Below are 22,715 nucleotides of genomic sequence, written 5' to 3' on the forward strand. Positions count from 1 at the left end.
CAACCCAGGGGCAGACATCATGGAAACATTGTGATCTGAAGAATGCCTGGAGAACACAAGGAGGAAATTACTAGTTCTTCTTGCAGCCCATCCCTGAGACATAGCATTCATAGAGACTCCATTCCAGGGACACAGAAGCCAGCCGGCATGATTTCCCTGCCTTACCTTTCAACAAAAATAGAGCTACCTGTGGAAAGTGTCTCATTCCTGAATTTGATTGTCTAATTTACTCACACCAAGTCCCACACCCTTGCACTCTGGTGAGACTGTCCTTAGATAAGCTCACCCCAGTCCCAGCGCAACACATCTCTCTACTAGAAGACCAGTGCAAGTCCCTGCCTACATCATGTCCCTACAGCCTGGATTTTTAGAAGTCAGAGGACTTGGATGGGATAGAGCCCAGAGGGCAATCTGGTGCTCCTGGACATAAGGCAGGGAATCATCCTGGAGGCAGTGTGGAAAAAGTGATCTGAAAAAAGTCTGGAACATACAGGACAGACACTATTTTGCTCTTCTCTGACTACTTCATGAGAAGCAATGTGGACAGATGTGCCACTCCAGAAACAAAGGAGCTGGCTGGCATAATTTTCTACCCTGTTCCTCAACATAAACATGGAACCATTAGCAGTAATCAGCATAACACCAAAATTGTCTGCCTATACTGGTTACACCAGGTCCCACACCCCGTGCTGTGATGTTACTGACCATTTCAGGTGAATTTGCATCAGTCCTAGTGTAGTACACCCATCCCCAGAAGACAAGCAGAAACACTTACACATACCACATCTCAAAAACAGAGAGTTCTGCAGGGCTTTGGTTCTACTAGAAGCAGTATCAGCTCTTATTTAACAGGAAGACCAGAACATACGTAGGTAAAACTCATCATATTCCGGGCAAGGAATAAACACTTCCAAATACAGACAAGGAGAACCTCTGCAGACAAATAACCTGAGGGACAGAGCAGCCGAAACACAACAGCAGACACCAGCACACACCAGAGACACTCCTTGAAGTGACAGGACCAGGACACTATATGACCTTTTCTTCATAAATCCATTAGTCTCACGAGCAAGAAACATAACAGGTTTTTCTGACATACTGAACAGAGACTTAGACAAATTGCCAAAATGGAGGAATTCATCCCAAATGGAAGAACAAGGTAAGGTCATGGCCAGAGATCTAAGCAAAACAGATATAAGTAATATGCCTGAAGGAGAATTTAAAATAACAATCATAGCTTTGCGCAGTGGCAGTATTGTAGCCAATGAGGTTTACCCGAGGCGCGATTATTGCTAATTAAAATAACAATCATAAGGACTCTCACTAGGCTTGAGAAAAGAATGGAAAACTTCAGAGAGACCCTTTCCACAAAGATAAAACTGTTAAAAAAGAATAAGTCAGAAATGAAAAATGCAATAACTGAAATTAGAAACAGGCTTGATGCAATAAACACAGGAAGAAAGAAACAGAGGGACAAATAAGTGATAACAATGACAAAATAATGGAAAATGATAAAGCTGAACAAAAAAACAAAGAATTGTGGAATACCAGAATAGATTTAGGGAACTCAATGACTCCATGAAATGTAGCAACATTCATATTATAGAGTCCCAGAAGAAGATAAGAGAGAAAAGGGGGCAGAAAATTTATTTGAGGAAATCATAACTAAAAACAACCTTGATATGGGGAAGGAAAGAGACATCTAGATCCAGGAGGCACAGAGAACTCCCATCAAAATGAACAAAATCAGGCCAATACCAATTCATATTATAATCAAATTAGCAAAATATAACAACAAGGGAGAAAATCTTAAATCATTGAGACAAAAGACTTCCCTAACTTAGACGGCAAGACCCATAGGGCTAGCTGCAGATCTCTCAACAGAAATGTGGCAAGCCACATGGGTGCCATGATATATTCAATGTATTGAATGGGCAAAGTCTGCAGCAAAGAATACTCTATCCAGTAAGTCTGTCATTCAGAATAGAAGGAGAGATGAGTTTCCCAAAGAAAAGTGAAAGGAGTTTGTGACTGCTAAGCCAGACTTGCTACAAATCTGAATGAAGCCTCTTTTCAGTGGAAAGGAATAACCAAAAGTGACGAAGATAGAAAGATTTTGGGAAAATCTCCAGAAACAACAACAACAACAACAACAAAACAAATAATAAAATGACACTAAATATGAGACTATCAAAAATTATTCTGAATATAAATGAACTAAGCAATTAAAGGCATAGGGTATCAGAATGGATTGAAAAAATAAAGACCCACCTATATGCTGTCTAGAAGAGACTCCTTATAGACCTAAAGACTGCAGGTTGAACATGAGGGAATGGGGGAACATATATCATGAAAATTGTTGTAGAGAAAAAGATTAGTGATACTTATATCAGAAAATCTTGGGACACCTGGGTGGAACAGTTGGTTAAGCATCCAACTCTTGATTTTGGCTCAGGTCATTATCTCAGGCTTGTGAGATTTAGCCCCATTTTGGTCTCTGCACTGAATCTGGAGCCTGCTTAAGATCTTCTTACTTGCTTTTCCCCTCCTTCCTCTCTCCCTCTTTCAAAAAAACAAAACAAAACAAAAAAACTAGATTTTAAGGCAAAGCCTGTGTAACAAGAGATGAAGAATATAATAAATGTTACTACCCAACAAGAAGATTTAACAATTGTAAATATTTATGGCCCAACGTGGGAGCACCCAAATGTATAAAACAATTAATTTTACTTTAACCCCCCATTTATTCCAATGGACAGATGATCTAAGCAGAAAAGCAACAGGGAAACAATTGCTTTGAATGACACACTGGACCAGATTGCCTTAAGATATATTTAGAACATTCCATCCTAAACAAGCAGGATATACATTATTTTCAGGAGCACATGGAGAATTTCCAAGAGAGATCACATACTAGGTCACAAAAGAGACCTCAATAAATACAAAAATATTGAGATACCATGCATATTTTCCAACCAGAACACTATGAAACTTGATGTCAACCACAATTAAAAAAAAAATGGAAAGACCACTAATATATGGATGGTAAACAACATGGTAAGAAACTATGAATGAATATACCAGGAAACCAAAGAAGAAATAATTACATGCAAACAAATGAAAATGAAACACATTGGTCCAAAACATCTGGGATGCAGTGAAGGTGGTCCTAAGAGGAAAGAATTTAGCAACACAAGCTTACCTCAAGAAGCAAGAAAAATCTCCAATAAACAACCTAACCTTATACCCCAAGAAACTAGACAAAGGGGAAAGACAAAACCCAACCACAGTATAAGGAAATAAATAATAAAGATTAGAGTAGAAATAAATGATATAGAAAATACAAGAACAACAGAAAAGATTGATTATACCAGGAGCTGGTTCTTTGAAAAAATTAAAACATTGATAACCCCCTAGCCAGAATTATAAAAATAAATAAATAAATAAATAAATAAATGACCAGAATATATAACATCACAAATAAGAGAGGGGAAATAGCAAATAACACCACAGAAATGTTAACAATTATGAGAGAATATTATGAAAAATTAAATACCAACAAACTGGACAGCCTGAAATAAATGGATAAATTATTAGAATCATGTAAATTCCCCAACTGAAAGAGGAAGAAACAGGAAATTTGAAGAGTCTGGTAACACCAAGGAAATTTAATCAGTAATGAAAAATCTACCAAAAAAACAAAAGTCCAGGCAAAGATGGATTCACAGGTGAATTCTACCAAAAATTTAAAGAAAAGTTAATACATATTCTTAAACTATTCTGAAAAATAGAAATGGAAAGAAAATTTCCAAGCTCATTCTATGATGTCAGCATTACCCTCATACCAAACCAGACAAAGACTCCACTAAAAGAAAGCTACAGGCCAATATCTCTGATGAACATGGATGCAAAAATTCTCTGCAAAATACTAGAAAGTCAAATCCAATAGTACATTAAAATTTCATTCACCACAATGAAGTGGGATTTATTTCTGGGCTGCAAGAGTGATTCAGTATTTTCAAATCAGGCAATGTGATACAACACATTAATCACAGAAGGTATAAGAACCATATGATCCTTTCAACAGACACAGAAAAAGAGCATTTGACAAAGTACAATATGTATTCATGATATAACCCTCAACAAAAAAAAAATGGATAGAGGGAACACACCTCAACATCATGAAAGCCATATGTGAAAAACCCACAGCTAATGTCATCCTTGATGGGGAAAAACTGAGAGCAAAAATCTCTATGATCAGGAACAAGGCAGGGATACCCATGCTCATCACTGTTATTTGACATAGTACTGCAAGTCCTAGCCACAGCAAACAGATAACAAAAAGAAAAATAATGGCATCTAAAACACCAAGGTAGAAGTCAAACTTTCACTCTTTGCAGATGACATGATAAACTATGTAGAAAACCTGAAATATGCCATCAAAACATTGCTAGGCAGACTTGATGAATTCAGTAAAGTCACAGGATACAAAATCAACATGTAGAAATCTTGCATTTCTATACACCAATAATGAAGCAATACAAAGAGAAATCAAAGAATCAATCCCATTTATAATTGCATCAAAACCAGTAAGGTGGGGTGCCTGGGTGGCTCAGTGGGTTAAAGCCTCTGCCTTCAGCTCAGGTCATGATCTCAGAGTCCTGGGATCGAACCCCGCATCAGGCTCTCCACTTAGCAGGGAGCCTGCTTCCCTTCCTCTCTCTCTCTGCCTGCTTCTCTGCCTACTTGTGATCTCTGTCAAATAAATAAAGTCTTAAAAAAAAAACCAAACAAACCAGTAAGGTACCTAGTAATAAACTAAGCAAGAGGTAAAGATCTTTAACTATGAAAGTTCTAAAAGCTATGAAACATTGATGAAAGAAATTCAATACAACACAAAGAAATGGAAAATGTTGTATATTCATGAATTTGAAGAACAAATATTGTTAAATTGTCTATATTAACCAAAGAAATCTACACATTTAATGCAATCCCTATCTAAATAAAACAGCATTTTTCTTTTTTTAAAGATTCATTTATTTATATATTTGACAGAGAGAGATACAGCAAGAGAGGAACCCAGGCAGGGGGAGTGGGAGAGGGAGATGCAGGCTTCCCGCTGAGCAGGGAGCCCAATGCAGGGCTTGATTCCAGGACCCTGGGATCATGACCTGAGCTAAAGGCAGCCACTGAAAGACTGAGTCACCCAGGCACCTCCCCAACAGCATTTTTCACAGAGGTAGGACTAACAATCCTAAAATTTATATGGAACCACAAAATAACCTGAATAGCCAAAGCCATCTTAGAACAAGAAAGCAAAGCTGGAGGCATCACATTTTCAAACTTCAAGTTATATCACAAAGCTATAGTAATCAAGACTGTATGGTACTGGCACAAAAATAGACACATAGATCGATGGAACAGAATAGAAAACCCAGAAATGAACTTACAACACTATGGTCCCTTTAACTTTTTTGTACAGTCAATTTTGTGGTGATAAACTCTAACATTTATTTGTCTCAGAAGCTCTTTATCTCTCCTTCAGATCTCAGTAATAATCTTAACTGGTAGATAATTCTTGTTTGTAGGGTTTTCTTCCCTTCTCTCTTTTTTTTCCTTTTTTTCTTTTTCTTTCTTTCTTTCTTTCTTTCTCTCTCTCTCTCTCTCTTTCTTTCTTTCTCTTTCTTTGCTTTGAATTCCTCATGCCACTCTTCTTTACCTTGCAAAGTTTCTGCTGAAAAATCAGGTCACAGTCTTATAGAATTTCCCTTATACATAACTTTTTGCTTTTGTCTTACTGCTTTTAAATATCTCTATTTGTTCTTAATCTTTCGACATTTCATTTATATGTGTCATGGTGTGGATCTCCTTAGGTCCATCCTATTTGGAACTCTGCTTCTTGGACCTGGATGTCTATTTGCTTTCCGAGGCTAAAGAGGTTTTCTTCTTTCTTTCATTCTTTCTTTCTCAAATGAGTTTTCTGCTCCATTCTTTCTTTTTCTTCTAGACCTCTGTAATGTGAATGTTCACTTAATGTTGGGTATAGGCTGAGGTATCCTGAGGCTCTACATTCAGAGGACACATTGACAGATAGTTGAAACTGAAATAGGTATTATTTGAGGTGTCTTAGACATCTGAATCCAGAGAGTGTCTTGGAAGAGTGGCTGAAGGTGAGACAGGATGTGGTTTCAGAGGTTCTTGGGTCTTCTTTTAGTGGGTGTGTTTTCTCCCTGCAAAAGTTCAAGTGGGTGAAGGCTGGGCTGTTCCAGTCTTTTATGCATTTGGGAACTCTAGTAGAATTGCTAAAGCTGAAGTGGGTGTAAGCCAGGGTGTCCTGGTGTCCTCTGTGCATGGGGTGTTATGGGGCGGGTGGCTGGAGCTGAAGCAATGTGTAGGCCAGGATGTTTCTGGACTCCCCATGCAGAGGGTACCCTGACAATATAGTTGAAATTAATGTGTGTGCAACTTAGTGGTACCCAGGTTCTACACACTGAAGTTTCCTTGGCAGGGTAAGAAAGCTAATGTGGGTGTAAATCGGTGTTCCAGGACTCTGCTTAGATGGTGCCTTGGAGGGGCAGCTGGAGCTAAGGTTGGTGTAGTTTGGGAGGTCCTGGGGTTCTCCATGCTGGGGGAGGGCACACGGGCAGTACAGATAAGGCTATTATGGTCCCTGACATATCCACACAAAAGGTGCTCTGGCAAGACAACCCAAGCTGAAATGGTTGCAATCCATTTTCTCAGGGCTCTTCATACTGATGGCTTCCTGATGAGATGGCTGGAGCTGAAGTGGGTGCAAGCTGGGGTGTACCAGGGAGCTCAGAACAGGGAGAACTGGCTGGATGACTAGAGCTAAGGCCAATCCAGGCAAGAGTGTTCCACTGTGCTTCATATAGGCAATGTCTTATTGGGGTGACTGAAACCACTGCAGACATAGGCCAAGGACTCCTGGGAATACTCTATTCAGAGAGCACTGCAGGGCACCTGAATCTGAAACAGACATCAGCTGGATGTTTCTGATGTGCTCTGTGTGGTGGGTGCTCTAGTCAGCTGTCTAAAGCCAAAGTGGTGTGGGACTGGAGTGTTCCATGGTGTATGACACCTATGTCATCTTGATGTAAAGACTAGAGGTTTAATGAGTACTAACCAGAGGTGTTCTGGTATCTACCACTCTGTGGCTACCTTGGTGGAATGGTTGGGGCTGGTGTGGGCTATAGTCCCAGGGTTCACTCAGGTGGCAGGCCAGTTAGGTTGCCTAGACTGTGTACTGGTTTGCACTTTCAAGGTGGATGGGGAGCATAGATTATGTCAGTCAACCTCTCTCACCCAGAGAGTTCCAGCAACTCTTTCACCCTTTTATGGATTTCTAGAATGGCTCTCTTATGAGCTAGTTGTTCTTTTAAACCATAGTTTGTGTGTGTGCATGTGTGTGTGTCCAAGGGCAGAGGAATCTCTTTTTGATCCCTCAGTACTATCCCTCCCCATGGCAGTTTGCAGTGTCAGGACTGGTATTTCCTTTTGTTCCCTTGTCTCTGTCTCTCTTGTTGCATTTTGTCATTCTAATTTTGTTGTACACAAGTTGTTCAGTTGGCTTTCAGTTCTTCTTCAAGAGGAATAACTCCAAAAATGTAATTTGATATGTTCATGGAAAATGTTATGAGTTCAATATTTTCTAAATTGCCTCTTGGACTGGAACTTCCAGGTAGCAGCTTTTAAAGTATGCAAATATATACATTTAAGTGGGACCTGCAAACATAAGCTCTGCTGGCTGCCAGAGCCAGGCAACTTAGAGATATCTTTGGGCAGCAATCACAAAAATCAGAGTGCCATAAAAGGGTACAAATTCCTTTCTGAAAGAACACATTTTCATTTCAACAAGCAAGAGAGAGGAAGCACACAAAGCTTACATTCACTATAATCCATTCCCTGACAGCATCTAAGCAGGACCCTAGGTGTTTGTCAAACTGTAACCCTGCCACTAACAATGAAGTTCTAGGACAAACAAATAAGCCTCCTTTATAGAAAAATTGTGCGTATATTTTTGTCTGCTGTCTGTCCTTTGCCCTGGGGGTAGTAACTGGCCAAGTACTGTCTCTCCAATTGTAACACAGCCATAGGGCCAGGGACACAAGCTCCACCCATCACCACATCTAGGCAATCAAGGGGAAAACCCTGGGCAGAAGCCACAGTAACTGTGGGACCAGACATAAAAACTAGGGCACTAGATGTGTGTATACACTCCTCTTCAGAATATACTATATCCTGTAGTGTTGCATGGGGAGACCATAAAGATAATATCTACCCTCCAAAGTCTCTAGAGAGGATCTCAGTCAACCCTGAGATGTGTGCTTAATTAAAAGGTCTGCCTTTATAGCCACAGCCATGAAGATGAGCATTAGGCCTTTTTCATAGAAAGACTGGATGCCTCAGTCTCTTGCCTCTTGTCTCTTTGCTATGCTCAAGGGGTCCTACCCAGTTAAGCACTCTTTCTCCATTTGTTACAGTCTTCTGCGATTCTCTTATCTAAACCCCACTGTCCATCAGAGCTAGGCAATCTAGATACGTCCCCTGAGTAACAACTGAATAAATTGGAGAGTAAGATGAGGGTACAAGCTCCTTTCTGAGAGTTATTGGTGATCTGGAGTGAGGCAAAATGGAACACAAAGATGTCACCAGCTGGCCTCCGCCTTATAGTATTTTAGTAGACCACTATATGTGTATTAAATAAGATGCCCATCCCTCAGGCCTATACTTTAAGATAAGCAAATAAGCTTCTTCCACTTAAGGTCTGGGCACTTTTCTGTCATGTGCCCCTGCACTGAATGGTGGGACAGGTGAGGCTCCACACACCCTTTAAGAACTCTTTCTAAGTTTTCTGTAGTCTTGAGGGGGGGCATATGGTTGCAATCCCACTGGATTCAAAGATAGATGTTTTAGGGACTCATCTCTATGGTGAAAGTCTTAAAAGTTGTGGTGTGTAATGTGGCATTCAATTTTTTTTTTTTTTCCTCCTCGGGGAGACTGGGGTTTTGAGTTTCCTCCTGATTGTGGGTCACTGCTCTGGGAATGGTGTTTATAGTGAGGTTGTGTCTCAGATTTTCCTACTCACTTCAATGTGGGGTTTCTCTTGTTTGTTCTATTGTGTAAGAGTTACTCAGCTAATTTTTTTTTTTCCAGAGGAAATTGTTTCATATGTAGCTATAGGTTTGGAGTGACAAATAAGTGAATTCAGGAATTTCCTATATTGCTGTCTTGATTCAAAACATCTGTTTTAATTTGTTTTATCCTAGAGATGACAATGTGAGTTCTCAAATTATTAAAATATTTTATAAATTAATATATTTTCAATATACATATAATCCAAGATCTTTGGAAAGTTACCATTATTCCCTCCAGTTTTTTGTTCCACTCCATTCTGTTTTTTAATTCTTCCAGTATTTTATTTTTTTAATTTTTCCAGTATTTTAAACTTCAAAAGACATCATTATAATTACTTGTGAGGACAGTACTCATTTTAATTTACTCACTGATAACCCCATACTTTTGTTGTTGTTCTTTCCTTTCTCTTCCTTTTTTTTTCCCTTTACATCTGGGATCATTTTCCTTCTGCCCAAATAAATTAATTATTGACATTAATTAGAGTTTTGTGTTGACTGGTGATGAATTCTGTTTTTCTTTACCTTAAATATCTTCAGTTTTTCTCCACTTAAAAGGAATAATTCAATGACTATTGAATTTTTGTTTGAAAATTATGTCTTTTTAGTGTTTTGAAATTTTATGTTATTATCTTTTGGCCTCTTTTGATTTCCTTCAAAGGCAATGTGTTTTTCTCTCTGGCAATATAATTTTTTCTCTTTGAATTTTATTTTCAGCTTTTTGCTATGGACATGCCTAGATATTATTTTATTTGTATGAATTCTGCTTGAATTTTTAGTACTCTTTGAATCTATAACATGGCATTTCTCCTTAGTTTAGGGAAATCATTCACTGTTCTCTTTTAAATTATCTCTTAAAATATTGCTTCTGTCCTACTTCCACCTTTCTCTTTGGGGCATCAATAAAATATGTAACTTCTCATGATAGATCTCTTAGCCTCTCTGTTTGCATTTTCCACCATTTTTTCCTCCCATGCCTCAGTCTGGATATTTTCTGTGACTTAATCTCCATTTAAATAATTATAATTTTTATTCACTACTGTTAACAATTCAGTAAATTCTTAATATTATTTCTTCAATTCTATAATTTGCATTTGTTTCTTTTTTATTGATTCTGTTTGTCTGCTGCAATTCTATACTTTGACCACTTTCTAATACAATATTTTATAGTTATTTTTTAAGTTTCTTTCTGATAATTCTTATATCTGTAAGCCATGCAGGTTGGTTCCTTTTGAATATTTTACTCTTGCATTTTGGCCATTTAAAAACCCATTATATATTAGAACTTTATTTGAATCCTGTGCATTGTATATGGAAATTTATAAAGATAACTTGAAGCTTTTGATTATTATATATTCTTATAAAGAAAATTAGTTTTTTGATCCTGATAGATGTTAAAGTGGATATCTCCCATCTTAATCCAATAAGTAACTGTACTGAATGAAATATGACTTTTAGTCTTTATAAAGTTTTGCTCCTTTCTGATTTTGTTCTTAGTCTTGTGTCTATTCACACAGAGGACCCAAATCAAACTTTGGATGTTGTTTTCCACCTTGCTTGATCCCAAACTATAACTTTTACTTCACCAGTTCTTTAGATATCTGAAATCACTGTTCAGCTCCTCAACCTCTTAGTCATTATGAATCGAAAAAAAATGCTTTGAGATATGAATCTGTGTGAATATGGATCATGTTCTTGATAGTTCTTTAATTTCTTACTATTAACTTTTTAAGTACTAGTCTTTTTTAAATTTCTTAGTATCAGGGTTAGTCTGGTAAACAATTACTCCCCATAGATAGAAGAGTAATTGTCATGGTCTGTATGTCTTTTCCCACTTTCTGTGGAACAGATATTGAAAGACCCCCCGTCGCCAACTAATTAACTGCTCCTTTGTTGTGTAAAGAGTACCCCTGCCTGCAAAGACCCTTCCCCCAGGGTTGAATTCAATGTAACTGCTTCCCCCAGGGTTGAATTCAATGTAACTGCTCTTTTGCCTTTCTGTAACTGCCTGGCTTTTAGGATGTAACTAACTAACTGCTCTTTTGCTTTTCTGTAACCGCTTGGCTCCCTCAATACAATGTTAGTTGGTAACTTCATAATAGCTGTTTCTTAGCAAGATAGGGCACTCCCTGCAAACAGCTTTCTTGTAAGATATGGCCTAATACCTGACCACATAGGCAGGGGGCCGCATAGTCACGTTAGTCACGTAGGCAGGGGGCTGCATAGTCACGTAGACAGGATACTTTTCTGCTGAATCACAAGGCCTAACTTCCCCTCTTTGTTTCCCTTTCCCGCCTTTTTCTTTGCGCGCGCGGGTCTCCCAAAGCCAATCCGTAAACACCAAGTATGCCTTTTTCAAATGTTCAAATTGTCAGCCAATCAGCTCCGTCTCATCCAAAACTTGTTTGTACCTGTCTATAAAAACCCTGCACCACTCCAGCCTGGGGTGCTCAGCTAGCAGGAGCTGCTGACCACCCGCAGGCGCCCGCGCTGCAATAAAGAACCTCTTGCTGTTTGCATCCTGTGGCAGTGTTGAATTCTTGGGTAAGGGGATCCGCGGGTCTTTAATTTGGAGGTTCCACCGAGATCAGGGGACTCCTGCCCAGGGATCCAACCGACTCCCACCGGGAGGTAAGCTGGCCAGCATTTAAAATTTAATAACTGTGTTCTTGTCTCCCGTCTCGTGTTCTCGTTTGTCCTCCGTCCTGCCTATACGCCTGTATAGGATTGTACAACAGCGCGTTGTTGCTTTGTATTTTGGGCAGCTTGAGAAGGAGTTGACGAACTCGGACTTCTCCCCTGCCACCCTGGGGGACGCCCCAGGGATTAAAGGGGCCCGCTTTTTCGGGGCCCCACAAGTATCCGAGGGATACATTTGTTTGTCCGCCACAGGGGAGCCTCTTGGTTCCCCTGGGCGGGTTTTGTCCACCACAGTGAGACCTCGAGGCTCCCTTGGGTCGGTTGAATTTGTACTTTCGGTTTTGTACCGGAATCGCGCAGCGTCCCTCTTGTTAATTGTTTTGTGTGTCTTGCTTATTGTCCTTGGTGTTTTCTTTGACTCTAAAATGGGGCAAACAATTACTACCCCCTTAAGTCTCACCTTAGGACACTGGAGAGATGTCCAAATTCGAGCCAACAATCTGTCAGTGGAAATCAAAAGAAGAAAATGGCAGACCCTTTGTACTTCAGAATGGCCCACCCTCAATGTTGGGTGGCCCAAAGACGGAACCTTTAATATTAATGTTATTTTACAGGTCAAGGAGCGAGTCTTCGACCAGGGACCCCAAGGCCATCCGGACCAAGTACCTTATATCGTAGTCTGGGAAAGCCTGGTTGATGATCCTCCTCCTTGGGTCTCTCCCTTCACCCACCCAAAGCCTAAACCCCTTCTAGACACTACTCCTCCCGCAGCACCCTCCTCTCCCCCTGCTCCACACCCTATCCCAGTCCCTACCGACCCTCCCAAACCTTCTTCCTCTTCTAATCTTTATCCTATAATCCCTACAGACCCTCCCAAACCTTCTTCTTCCTCTAATAATGATCCCTCCTCTCCGAGGCGTCCAAAACCACAGAAGGTCCTTCCTCCTGAAGACTCCCCCTTAATAGATCTCCTAACCGAAGAACTTCCCCCTTATCATCCACCTCCTCCTGTACAGGCACTAAATTCTACAGGGGAGCCAGATCATCCCCCTGAAGGAGACGACCCCTTGCCATCCCCAATCGCGGGAAGACTTAGAGGTCGCCGGGAACTAACACAGGAGGGGACTTCCAAGCTCTTTCCCTTGCGCCAAGGAAGAGAGCCAGGGAACCTCCAATATTGGCCCTTCTCAGCCTCCGACTTATACAATTGGAAGTCCCATAACCCTTCCTTTTCGCAGGACCCCACAGCCCTAACTGCCTTAATTGAATCCATTCTAGTCACGCATCAGTCTACTTGGGATGACTGCCAACAGCTCTTGCAGGCTCTCCTCACCACCGAGGAGAGACAAAAGGTTTTCCTGGAAGCCAGAAAGAACATCTTAGGAGACGACGGAAGGCCCACACAACTCCCTAATGTGATAGATGCTACCTTCCCTTTGACCCGCCCCAACTGGGATTTCAATACGTCTGGAGGTAGGGCCCACCTACACCTTTACCGCCAGTTACTCATAGCAGGTCTCCATAATGCGGGGCGCTGCCCCACTAATTTGGCTCAGGTAAGACAGGTAACTCAGGGAGCAGAGGAATCTCCAACCGCTTTTCTAGAAAGGCTTAAGGAAGCTTATCGCAGGTATACGCCTTTTGACCCAGATAGTAATGAACAGAGAGGAAAAACTAAAGAAGGAAGCTGAAGAAAGGGAAGAGAAGCGAGAACGTAAACGAAACAAGGAACTTAGTAAAATCTTGGCCGCCGTAGTGCAAGGCAGCCAGGGCTTAGAGGTAGGGAAGCCAGACAGGGAGGGAGACTTAAGGAGGCCTCAGATAGACCGAGACCAATGTGCCTATTGCAAAGAAAGAGGACATTGGGCCAAGAACTGCCCGAAGAATCCCCAACGCCTTAGAGGAAATGCTAAGCAAGTTACAAGACTTATGGCTTTAGACGAAGACTAGGGGCATCAGGGTCAGGAGTCCCCCCCTGAACCCTGGGTAACCCTAACCGTTGGGGGGCAACCAGTCACCTTCCTAGTAGATACAGGGGCTCAACACTCTGTTCTAACCAAGAGCCCTGGACCATTAAGTGACCGAATGGCATGGGTTCAAGGAGCAACAGGAGGAAAGCAATATAGATGGACTACGGAAAGAAAAGTACATCTGGCTTCAGGTAAAGTTTCTCATTCATTCCTTCATGTGCCTAACTGCCCCTACCCACTCCTGGGGAGAGATTTATTAACCAAGCTCAAGGCCCAAATCCATTTTGAGCCACAAGGGGCCACTGTGACCGGCCCCAATGGGACTCCTCTACACATCCTCACCCTACAGTTAGAGGAAGAATATAGACTACATGAGGAGCACCCTCAACCTCAGAGAGACATAGAATCCTGGCTTACGTCTTACCCGAATGCCTGGGCGGAAACAGGAGGAATGGGATTAGCTATTCAGCAGCCCCCTATTCACATACATTTAAAGGCAACCACCGTTCCTGTCAATGTTAAGCAGTACCCCATGTCCAATGAGGCCTACCAGGGCATCAAACCACACATACGGCGGTTACTAGACCAGGGCATTTTGACCCCATGCCGGTCTCCCTGGAACACTCCTCTGTTACCTGTCAAGAAACCTGGTACCAATGATTACCGACCGGTTCAGGACCTCAGAGAGATCAATAAGAGGGTAGAGGACATCCACCCTACGGTGCCCAACCCTTACAACTTACTTAGCACCCTGCCTCCAACCCACTCCTGGTATACAGTCCTAGATCTCAAAGATGCTTTCTTCTGTTTGAGACTGAGTCCTCAGAGTCAGCCCCTCTTCGCCTTTGAATGGAGGGATCCGGATTTGGGAATATCAGGTCAGTTAACCTGGACACGGCTACCACAGGGGTTTAAGAATAGCCCAACGCTGTTCGACGAAGCTCTTCACCAGGACCTAGCCGACTTCTGGGTAAGACATCCCTCTCTGATCCTGCTCCAATATGTCGATGACATCCTATTAGCAGCTACCAATAAAGAGGACTGCCAAACAGGTACTGGGGATCTCCTACAGGCCCTAGGCCAATTGGGATATAGGGCATCCGCAAAGAAAGCCCAAATTTGCCAGACTAAAGTCACCTACTTGGGCTACGAGTTATATAATGGCCAACGATGGCTGACGGCTGCAAGGAAAGAGACTATATCTGGCATTCCCGCACCTCAAAACCACAGGCAACTGCAGGAATTTCTAGGAATGGCGGGTTTTTGTAGACTATGGATCCCGGGGTTTGCAGAAATAGTGGCTCCTCTGTACCCCTTAACTAAACAAGGTACTCCCTTTGTCTGGACTGAACAACAGCAGCAGGCGTTTGACCATATCAAACGAGCACTCCTTAAATCTCCAGCACTAGGCCTGCCAGACATAACAAAACCCTTCGACCTCTTTATTGATGAGAAACAAGGATTTGCTAAGGGGGTCCTAACTCAAAGACTCGGGCCTTGGAGGCGCCCTATTGCCTACCTCTCCAAAAAGTTGGACCCCGTGGCGGCGGGCTGGCCACCATGTCTAAAAATGATAGCAGCAATCGCGGTCCTCATCAAAGACGCAACTAAACTGACTTTAGGACAGCCCCTAACCATCCTGGCTCCACATACAGTGGAATCTTTAATCCGCCAACCACCGGACCGCTGGCTGTCTAACGCCCGCCTGACTCATTATCAGTCCCTCCTCCTGGACACAGACAGGATCCAGTTCGGACCTGTAGTGACTCTTAACCCCGCAACCTTATTGCCTACTCTTGGAAAGGCACCATTGCATGACTGTCACCAAATCCTTGCTGAAATGCATGGGACACGGCCCGACCTAACTGATCAGCTCATGAAGGATGCAGATCTGACCTGGTATACTGATGGCAGTAGCTACCTGCAGGATGGAAAACGATGGGCAGGAGCGGCCATCACGACCGACTCTCAAATTATATGGGCAAGCGTGCTGCCAGAAGGCACCTCGGCGCAGCGGGCAGAATTAATTGCCCTAACCCAGGCCCTCCAACTGGCAGAAGATAAAAATCTTAATGTCTATACAGACAGCAGATATGCTTTTGCCACTGCCCATGTTCACGGAGAGATCTATCGGCGGAGGGGACTGCTAACCTCAGACGGCAAAGAGATTAAAAATAAGACTGAAATATTGGCCCTATTAAAGGCCTTATTTCTCCCCAAGAAGCTGAGCATAATACACTGCCACCAAAAAGGGGATACCCCCGAGGCGAGAGGAAATTGCCTGGCTGACGCAACGGCCAAACAGGCAGCTTTGGGGCCCCAGCTATTAACTGTCACCATACTCACCGGGACGGAAGGGATAGATGGGACACCCATTTGGAATTATGAGGAGGCCAACTTGGACTTCATACAGAAGTTAGGGGCCGATTACAACTCAGCCCTGAACCGATGGGAATACCAGGGAAAAGCCATAATGCCCATAAAAATGGCAAAAGAATTAATAAATCATCTTCACCAGTTGACTCATTTAAGTGCAAGTAAAATGAAGACCCTAATGGATAGGGCAGATCTAAAAGACTTTATCCCCAAAAGAAACTTCCTTCTTCATCAAGCGGCCGCTAATTGCAAAGCCTGTGCTCAAGTTAATCCTGGAAAGACTGTTATTAGACCAGGGGTCCGGGTACGTGGTCATCGACCTGGCACACATTGGGAGGTTGACTTTACCGAGATTAAACCTGGCATGTATGGATATAAATATCTTTTAATTTTTTTAGATACCTTTTCAGGATGGGTAGAAGCCTTTCCTACCAAAAAGGAAACTGCCAACATAGTGGCCAAGAAATTATTGGAAGAAATTTTCCCAAGGTATGGAATGCCCGAGGTACTGGGGTCTGACAACGGGCCTGCCTTTGTCTCCCAGGTAAGTCAGTCGGTGGCCAAGCTTCTGGGGATTGATTGGAGACTACATTGTGCTTATAGACCCCAGAGTTCAGGACAGGTAGAAAGAATGAATAGAACCATTAAGGAGACTTTAATTAAATTACTGCTTGAAACTGGCTCTAAAGACTGGATATTGCTCCTACCTCTAGCACTCTATCAGGCCAGGAACACCCCAGGCCCGCATGACCTAACTCCCTTTGAAATTCTCTATGGCGCTCCGCCCCCTGCTGTCACATTCTTTGCACCAGATATCTCTGCTCATTCCCCCTCCCCCTCTATACAGGCCCATCTGCAAGCCTTGCAGCTGGTACAACAAGAGGTCGTGCTACAAAATAGAAGGGGGTTAGATCTACTGTTCCTAAAAGAAGGAGGACTGTGCGCAGCCTTAAAGGAGGAATGCTGTTTTTATGCTGACCAAACTGGGGTGGTTAGGGAGACAATGAATAAACTTCGAGAGAGATTAGCCCAAAGGAGAAGGGATTTTGAATCCCAGCAAGGCTGGTTTGAAGGCTGGTTCAATCGATCACCTTGGTTCACAACTTTATTGTCCACCCTCATGGGACCCCTTATTATTCTATTATTGATTTTATCATTTGGCCCTTGCATCCTAAGTAAACTCGTCCAGTTCATGAAAGACCGCTTGTCGGTAATTCAGACCATGGTACTGACACAGCAATACCAACTCCTTAAACAAACAGGGTCCCGGACTAGCTCAATGCAAGGGCAGGACATGCAAGAACAGGACGAATGGATATAAGATTCTATCCATGATCAAGAAAGAGGGGGGAAATGAAAGACCCCCCATCGCCAACTAATTAACTGCTCCTTTGTTGTGTAAAGAGTACCCCTGCCTGCAAAGACCCTTCCCCCAGGGTTGAATTCAATGTAACTGCTTCCCCCAGGGTTGAATTCAATGTAACTGCTCTTTTGCTTTTCTGTAACTGCTTGGCTCCCTCAATACAATGTTAGTTGGTAACTTCATAATAGCTGTTTCTTAGCAAGATAGGGCACTCCCTGCAAACAGCTTTCTTGTAAGATACGGCCTAATACCTGACCACATAGGCAGGGGGCCGCATAGTCACGTTAGTCATGTAGGCAGGGGGCTGCATAGTCACGTAGACAGGATACTTTTCTGCTGAATCACAAGGCCTAACTTCCCCTCTTTGTTTCCCTTTCCCGCCTTTTTCTTTGCGCGCGCGGGTCTCCCAAAGCCAATCCGTAAACACCAAGTATGCCTTTTTCAAATGTTCAAATTGTCAGCCAATCAGCTCCGTCTCATCCAAAACTTGTTTGTACCTGTCTATAAAAACCCTGCACCACTCCAGCCTGGGGTGCTCAGCTAGCAGGAGCTGCTGACCACCCGCAGGCGCCCGCACTGCAATAAAGAACCTCTTGCTGTTTGCATCCTGTGGCAGTGTTGAATTCTTGGGTAAGGGGATCTGCGGGTCTTTCAATATCAAGATAGTATTAGATGTGCAAGAAATTTATTTGTGAAACCTCTATGAATAATGGGGAAAGAATATGAGTAAGCAGAGAGGGATTTCAGGTTGTGATTAAAGTTTGACACCTGTGAAAGAAAAGAGAGGAGAAAAGCTTGAGCAAAAATACTCAGATCAGGGGCGCCTGGGTGGCTCAGTGGGTTAAAGCCTCTGCCTTCGGCTCAGGTCATGATCTCAGGGTCCTGGAATGGAGCCCTGCATTGGGCTCTCTGCTCAACAGGGAGCCTGCTTCCCTTCCTCTCTCTCTGCCTGCCTCTCTGTCTACTTGTGATCTCTGTCTGTCAAATAAATAATAAAATCTTTAAAAAAATACTCAGATCACATTGAAGTTCTGATAAAATTTTAGCAGACCTATATGGAGTCTCTCAGGGAAGCAATGGGTCAACACTTATACCCCCATTGTACTTCTTCATTGACTGGGAGAAGTTCTGGTAAGTATGATCTTAGAATTCATGGTGATGAAGTTCTAGAACATAGGTGAGGTTCGGTGGGGTGAGGTCCGGAGCCGATGACCAAGAAAGAATTCTTGAGACATCTTTGGTGCAAAATGGTGGTTTATTAAAGCAAGGGGACAGGACCCATGGGAAGAAAGAGCTGCTGCCCTGGGTTGTGAGGGATGGCAGGTTATGTACCCTGCGGTTGGGGGAAGGTGAGGAAGGGAGGTTTCAATGGAGCTTTCATATGCTAAAGAGGGCCTGCAAGGTACCAGAGGTCTTGTGGCTTGATCAATGTTGTCTTTTGGCAAGTCATTAACATCAAGATAGTTGGGAGATTCCTGGTGGGATGTCATAGTTCTACTATCAAGCATTTTTGTTAGTGAGATTTGGGTTTAGAAGAAATTTAACTTTATTTAGGGCTTGAGGAACTGAGTTATTTGCCTCTGGAAATTGTGCTATTGTTAAGATAGCTTCTTTGTTGTAAATCTCTAGGACATTGGTAAACCAAGGGAGACTCCTGTCTTGCAGGATTGTGATCTCTGCAAGCTAATTATTTTTTTTCTTTTAGGGCAGTCAGGGGTGCGTGAGGAATGTCACACATATTACTGAGGGGGACAGGTGGAGGGGTGTGCAAGGTGCCAGCTTTTGCTTTGTCCTCAGTCAGCCTCCTGCTCCCTCATCAATGAGATCAGCAGTGGAAGCTATGATCTTCTGGTTCTTCTGAAAGATTTGAGTGGCACATGGCATTATGTTCTACTTCTGTTCTGCACATTTATGTTTCTACACCTACATTCATGAATCATCTTCTTTTTGGTTCCTATACACCTTAATTTCTGTGAAAAAGCATAGAAGAGGGAAATTAGTGCGGCAAACTACTGATCTCATCACTATATTTGGTATCATGCCAGAAATGGTGCTCATTTCCCATCTGAGACGTAAACTCAGGAGGTCTTGATAGGTCTTGCTTAGCCATGTGATCCAAAATTTCACTCCTAGGGCCACTACACCCTTAATTCCATTTTACAATGTGGAGTTACTTTAGGTGATGGGATAATCATGAAGTACCAAAAGGTGATCAAATATATCACCTAAGTTACACACATTTTTTTCCTCTGCTACCACTGTATGAAAGGAGCCCAATTTTCTGCTGATCAGGGTCAATAACCCTTGTAACAGTATTGACTCTTTGCATGCTGGTACCTGGACATAAGGTTGCACTTGTTACTTCTAGTTCAGTGGGACAATTTCTGTAATCCCAGGCAAAATCCGTTATGGATATAGGCATCTAATTCTGAAGATCCCAGATTTGTGGAAAGAGAAACACAAAGTCCTCTAGTAGGTCACCTGGAATGGTTGTAAATGGGTCTACTTGTATTGCTACCCCTTAGTTCCCATAACCATGTTTCATTCTTAATGGGGTCATTGTACAACACAGTGGTATCCAAAGTAATGCATATACTTTGCCCTAAAGTATGGAATCCTATTCTTGTGTAGTGTTGCTTTCACATATTCACTTCACCTGTACATTAAATTAGTCACTTCCAAAACTCAGCAACAAACCCATAATTAATATGGTCAAGTAATCTTCAATAAAGCAGGAAAGAATATACAATGAGAAAAAGTCTCTTCAAAAAATGGTGTTGGGAAAACTGGCCAGCTACATGCAAACAGTAAAACCTCACTACTTTCTTACACTATACATAAAAATAAATTCAAAATGGATTATAGGCCTAAATTTGAGACCTGAAACGATAAAAATCCTAGAAGAGAACAAACAATAATGTGTCTGACATCTGCCATAGCAACATTTTTCTAGATCTGTCTCCTGAGGCAAGGTAAATAAAAGCAAGAATAATCTATTGGGACTACAACAAAATAAAAAAAGCTTCTGTACATCAAAGGAAGCAATCAGAAACACTAAAAGACAACCTACTGAATGGGAGAAGATATTTGCAAATGGAATATCTGATAAAGGGTTAGTATCCAAAATATATAAAGAACTTACACAGTTTAACACCTCAAAATCAAATAATGTAATTAAAAAATGAGCAAAAGACATGAACAGACATTTCTCCAAGGAAGACATACAGGTGACCAACAGACACATGAAAAGATGCTCAACATCACTCAGAATAAGAGAAATGCAAACGAAAACTACAATGAAATATCACTTCACACCTGTCAAGATTGCTAAAATAAAAAACACAAGAAACAAATATTGTCAAGGATGTGCAGAAAAAGGAACCTCCTTGTACTTTTGTGAATGCAAGCTGGTGCAGCCACTGTGGAAAACTGTATGGAGGAATCAAAAAATTAAACATACAACTTTTTGAAGAATCAAGGAGTTAAACATACAAATACCCTATGATTCAGCAATGACACTACTGGGTATTTGCACAAAGTATATGAAAATACTCTTTCAAAGAGATAAATGCACCTCAATGTTTATAGCAGCTTTATCTACAAATAACCAAATTATGGAAATAGCACAAGTGTCCATGGACTGATGAATAGGTAAAGAAGTAAAGAAGATGAACATTTATATTCATATATATATGAATATCAATAGTATACTATTAATATTCCACTAGTATACTATTATAGTGTACTATACACATAGTATATTATATATAATATATATACGTATAGATATACATATATATATATAACACTCAGCCATTAAAAATAATGGAATCTTGTTATTTGCAATGACATGGATGGAGATAGACAGTATTATGTTAAGTGAAATAAGTCAGAAAAATGAATATCATGATTTCACTCATATGTGGAATTGAGAGACAAAACAAATGAACAAAGGGAAAAAAAGCAGATGGAAAACAAGAAACAGACTCTTGACTGTAGAAAACAAACTGATGACTACCAGAGGGGAGGTGGGTGGGGAGGATGGGTGAAATAAATGATGGGGATTAAGGAGTGCACTTTGTTTGATGAGTACTGTTTGATGTATGGAATAGTTGAATCACTATAGTATACACCTGAAATTAATATAACATTGTATGTTAACTCTACTGGAATTAAAATTGAAAAAAAAATGGGGGTAACTGGGTGGCTCAGTCAGTTATATATCTGCCTTTGGCTCAGGTCATGATCTCAGGGTCCTGGAATCAAGCCCCAGATCTGACTCCCTGCTCTGTGGGGAACCTGCTTCTCTCTCCCACTTTGCCCCTCCCTCCCTGCTCTCTCCCTCTCTCTCAAAAAAATAAAATAAAATATTAAAGAAAAAAAATTCCATAAAGTTACCTGGTATAACAGATGGGAAAAAAAAATCATTCAACATTCTTCAGTAGTGGATGATTCTAGATTGTGTAGTATTTGATATAACCAGTGGATCTTGTGGTCATGGAACCACTCCCACATCTCATATCAAGTATTCTTTTAGACCCCAAAGAGTGTGGCTGGCTGAGGTCTTGTGGGGAGACAAAGGAATAAGCATTTCTCGTTGGAGGATAAGTTGCTGATCCTTACAGGTTAGAAGAGGCCAAATAGAGTCAATTTTCTACCAAGTCATTTTGTCTACCTATTTGTTCAGTGCCTCTTCCATGTGATGCTTTCTGCTTGGCATTAACATATGGTGCAAGAATCTTTCTACTTAGTGCCTGCTCCCACACATCCACCTACACACCTCTACCACAGACTTTCTTGTCTTTCATCTTTCAGTCCTTTTCTTCAAAAATTTATTTATTTATTTATTTGAGAGAGAGCACAAGTAGGGGGAAGGTTGAGGGAGAAGAAGGCGTGGATCCTAATCCCAGGACCTGAGATCATGACCTGAGCCAAGGACAGAAGCTTAACTGACTGAGCCATCCAGGTGCCCCTTCCAAGTCCTTTTCCTTTCGGGCTCCTAATTATATGGGTGGGCTATTAGCTGTTGCTTAGAAATACATGTATCTTCTCTCTTTGAGTCACATTTACTTCCACACAAATAAGATGGCCATGTACTATTTAGTTCCCTTAAAGTTTTTTTTTGGTGTTGTTGTTGTTGTTCCCTGGTGATAAATTTGCTCAGTTTTTCTGTGTATGAAAATATCTTCACCTAACAAGTAGAGCACATACAAT

At 41.7% G+C, this 22,715-nt stretch overlaps 1 protein-coding gene and 1 pseudogene across 1 annotated transcript; both read left to right on the plus strand.

Moving 5' to 3' along the window:
* Positions 1 to 1,127: 1,127 nt before the first annotated feature.
* On the plus strand, positions 1,128 to 17,459 carry LOC123934679. The gene is given in 5 exon segments (XM_045994786.1): positions 1,128 to 1,159; positions 11,878 to 13,449; positions 13,451 to 15,822; positions 16,537 to 16,682; positions 16,986 to 17,459. Coding segments are annotated over 5 exon segments (4,596 nt in total).
* On the plus strand, positions 1,236 to 1,359 carry LOC123935610 (annotated as a pseudogene).
* Positions 17,460 to 22,715: the final 5,256 nt, after the last annotated feature.

This window comes from Meles meles, chromosome X (assembly GCF_922984935.1).
Source record: "Meles meles chromosome X, mMelMel3.1 paternal haplotype, whole genome shotgun sequence".
NCBI lineage: Eukaryota > Metazoa > Chordata > Mammalia > Carnivora > Mustelidae > Meles > Meles meles.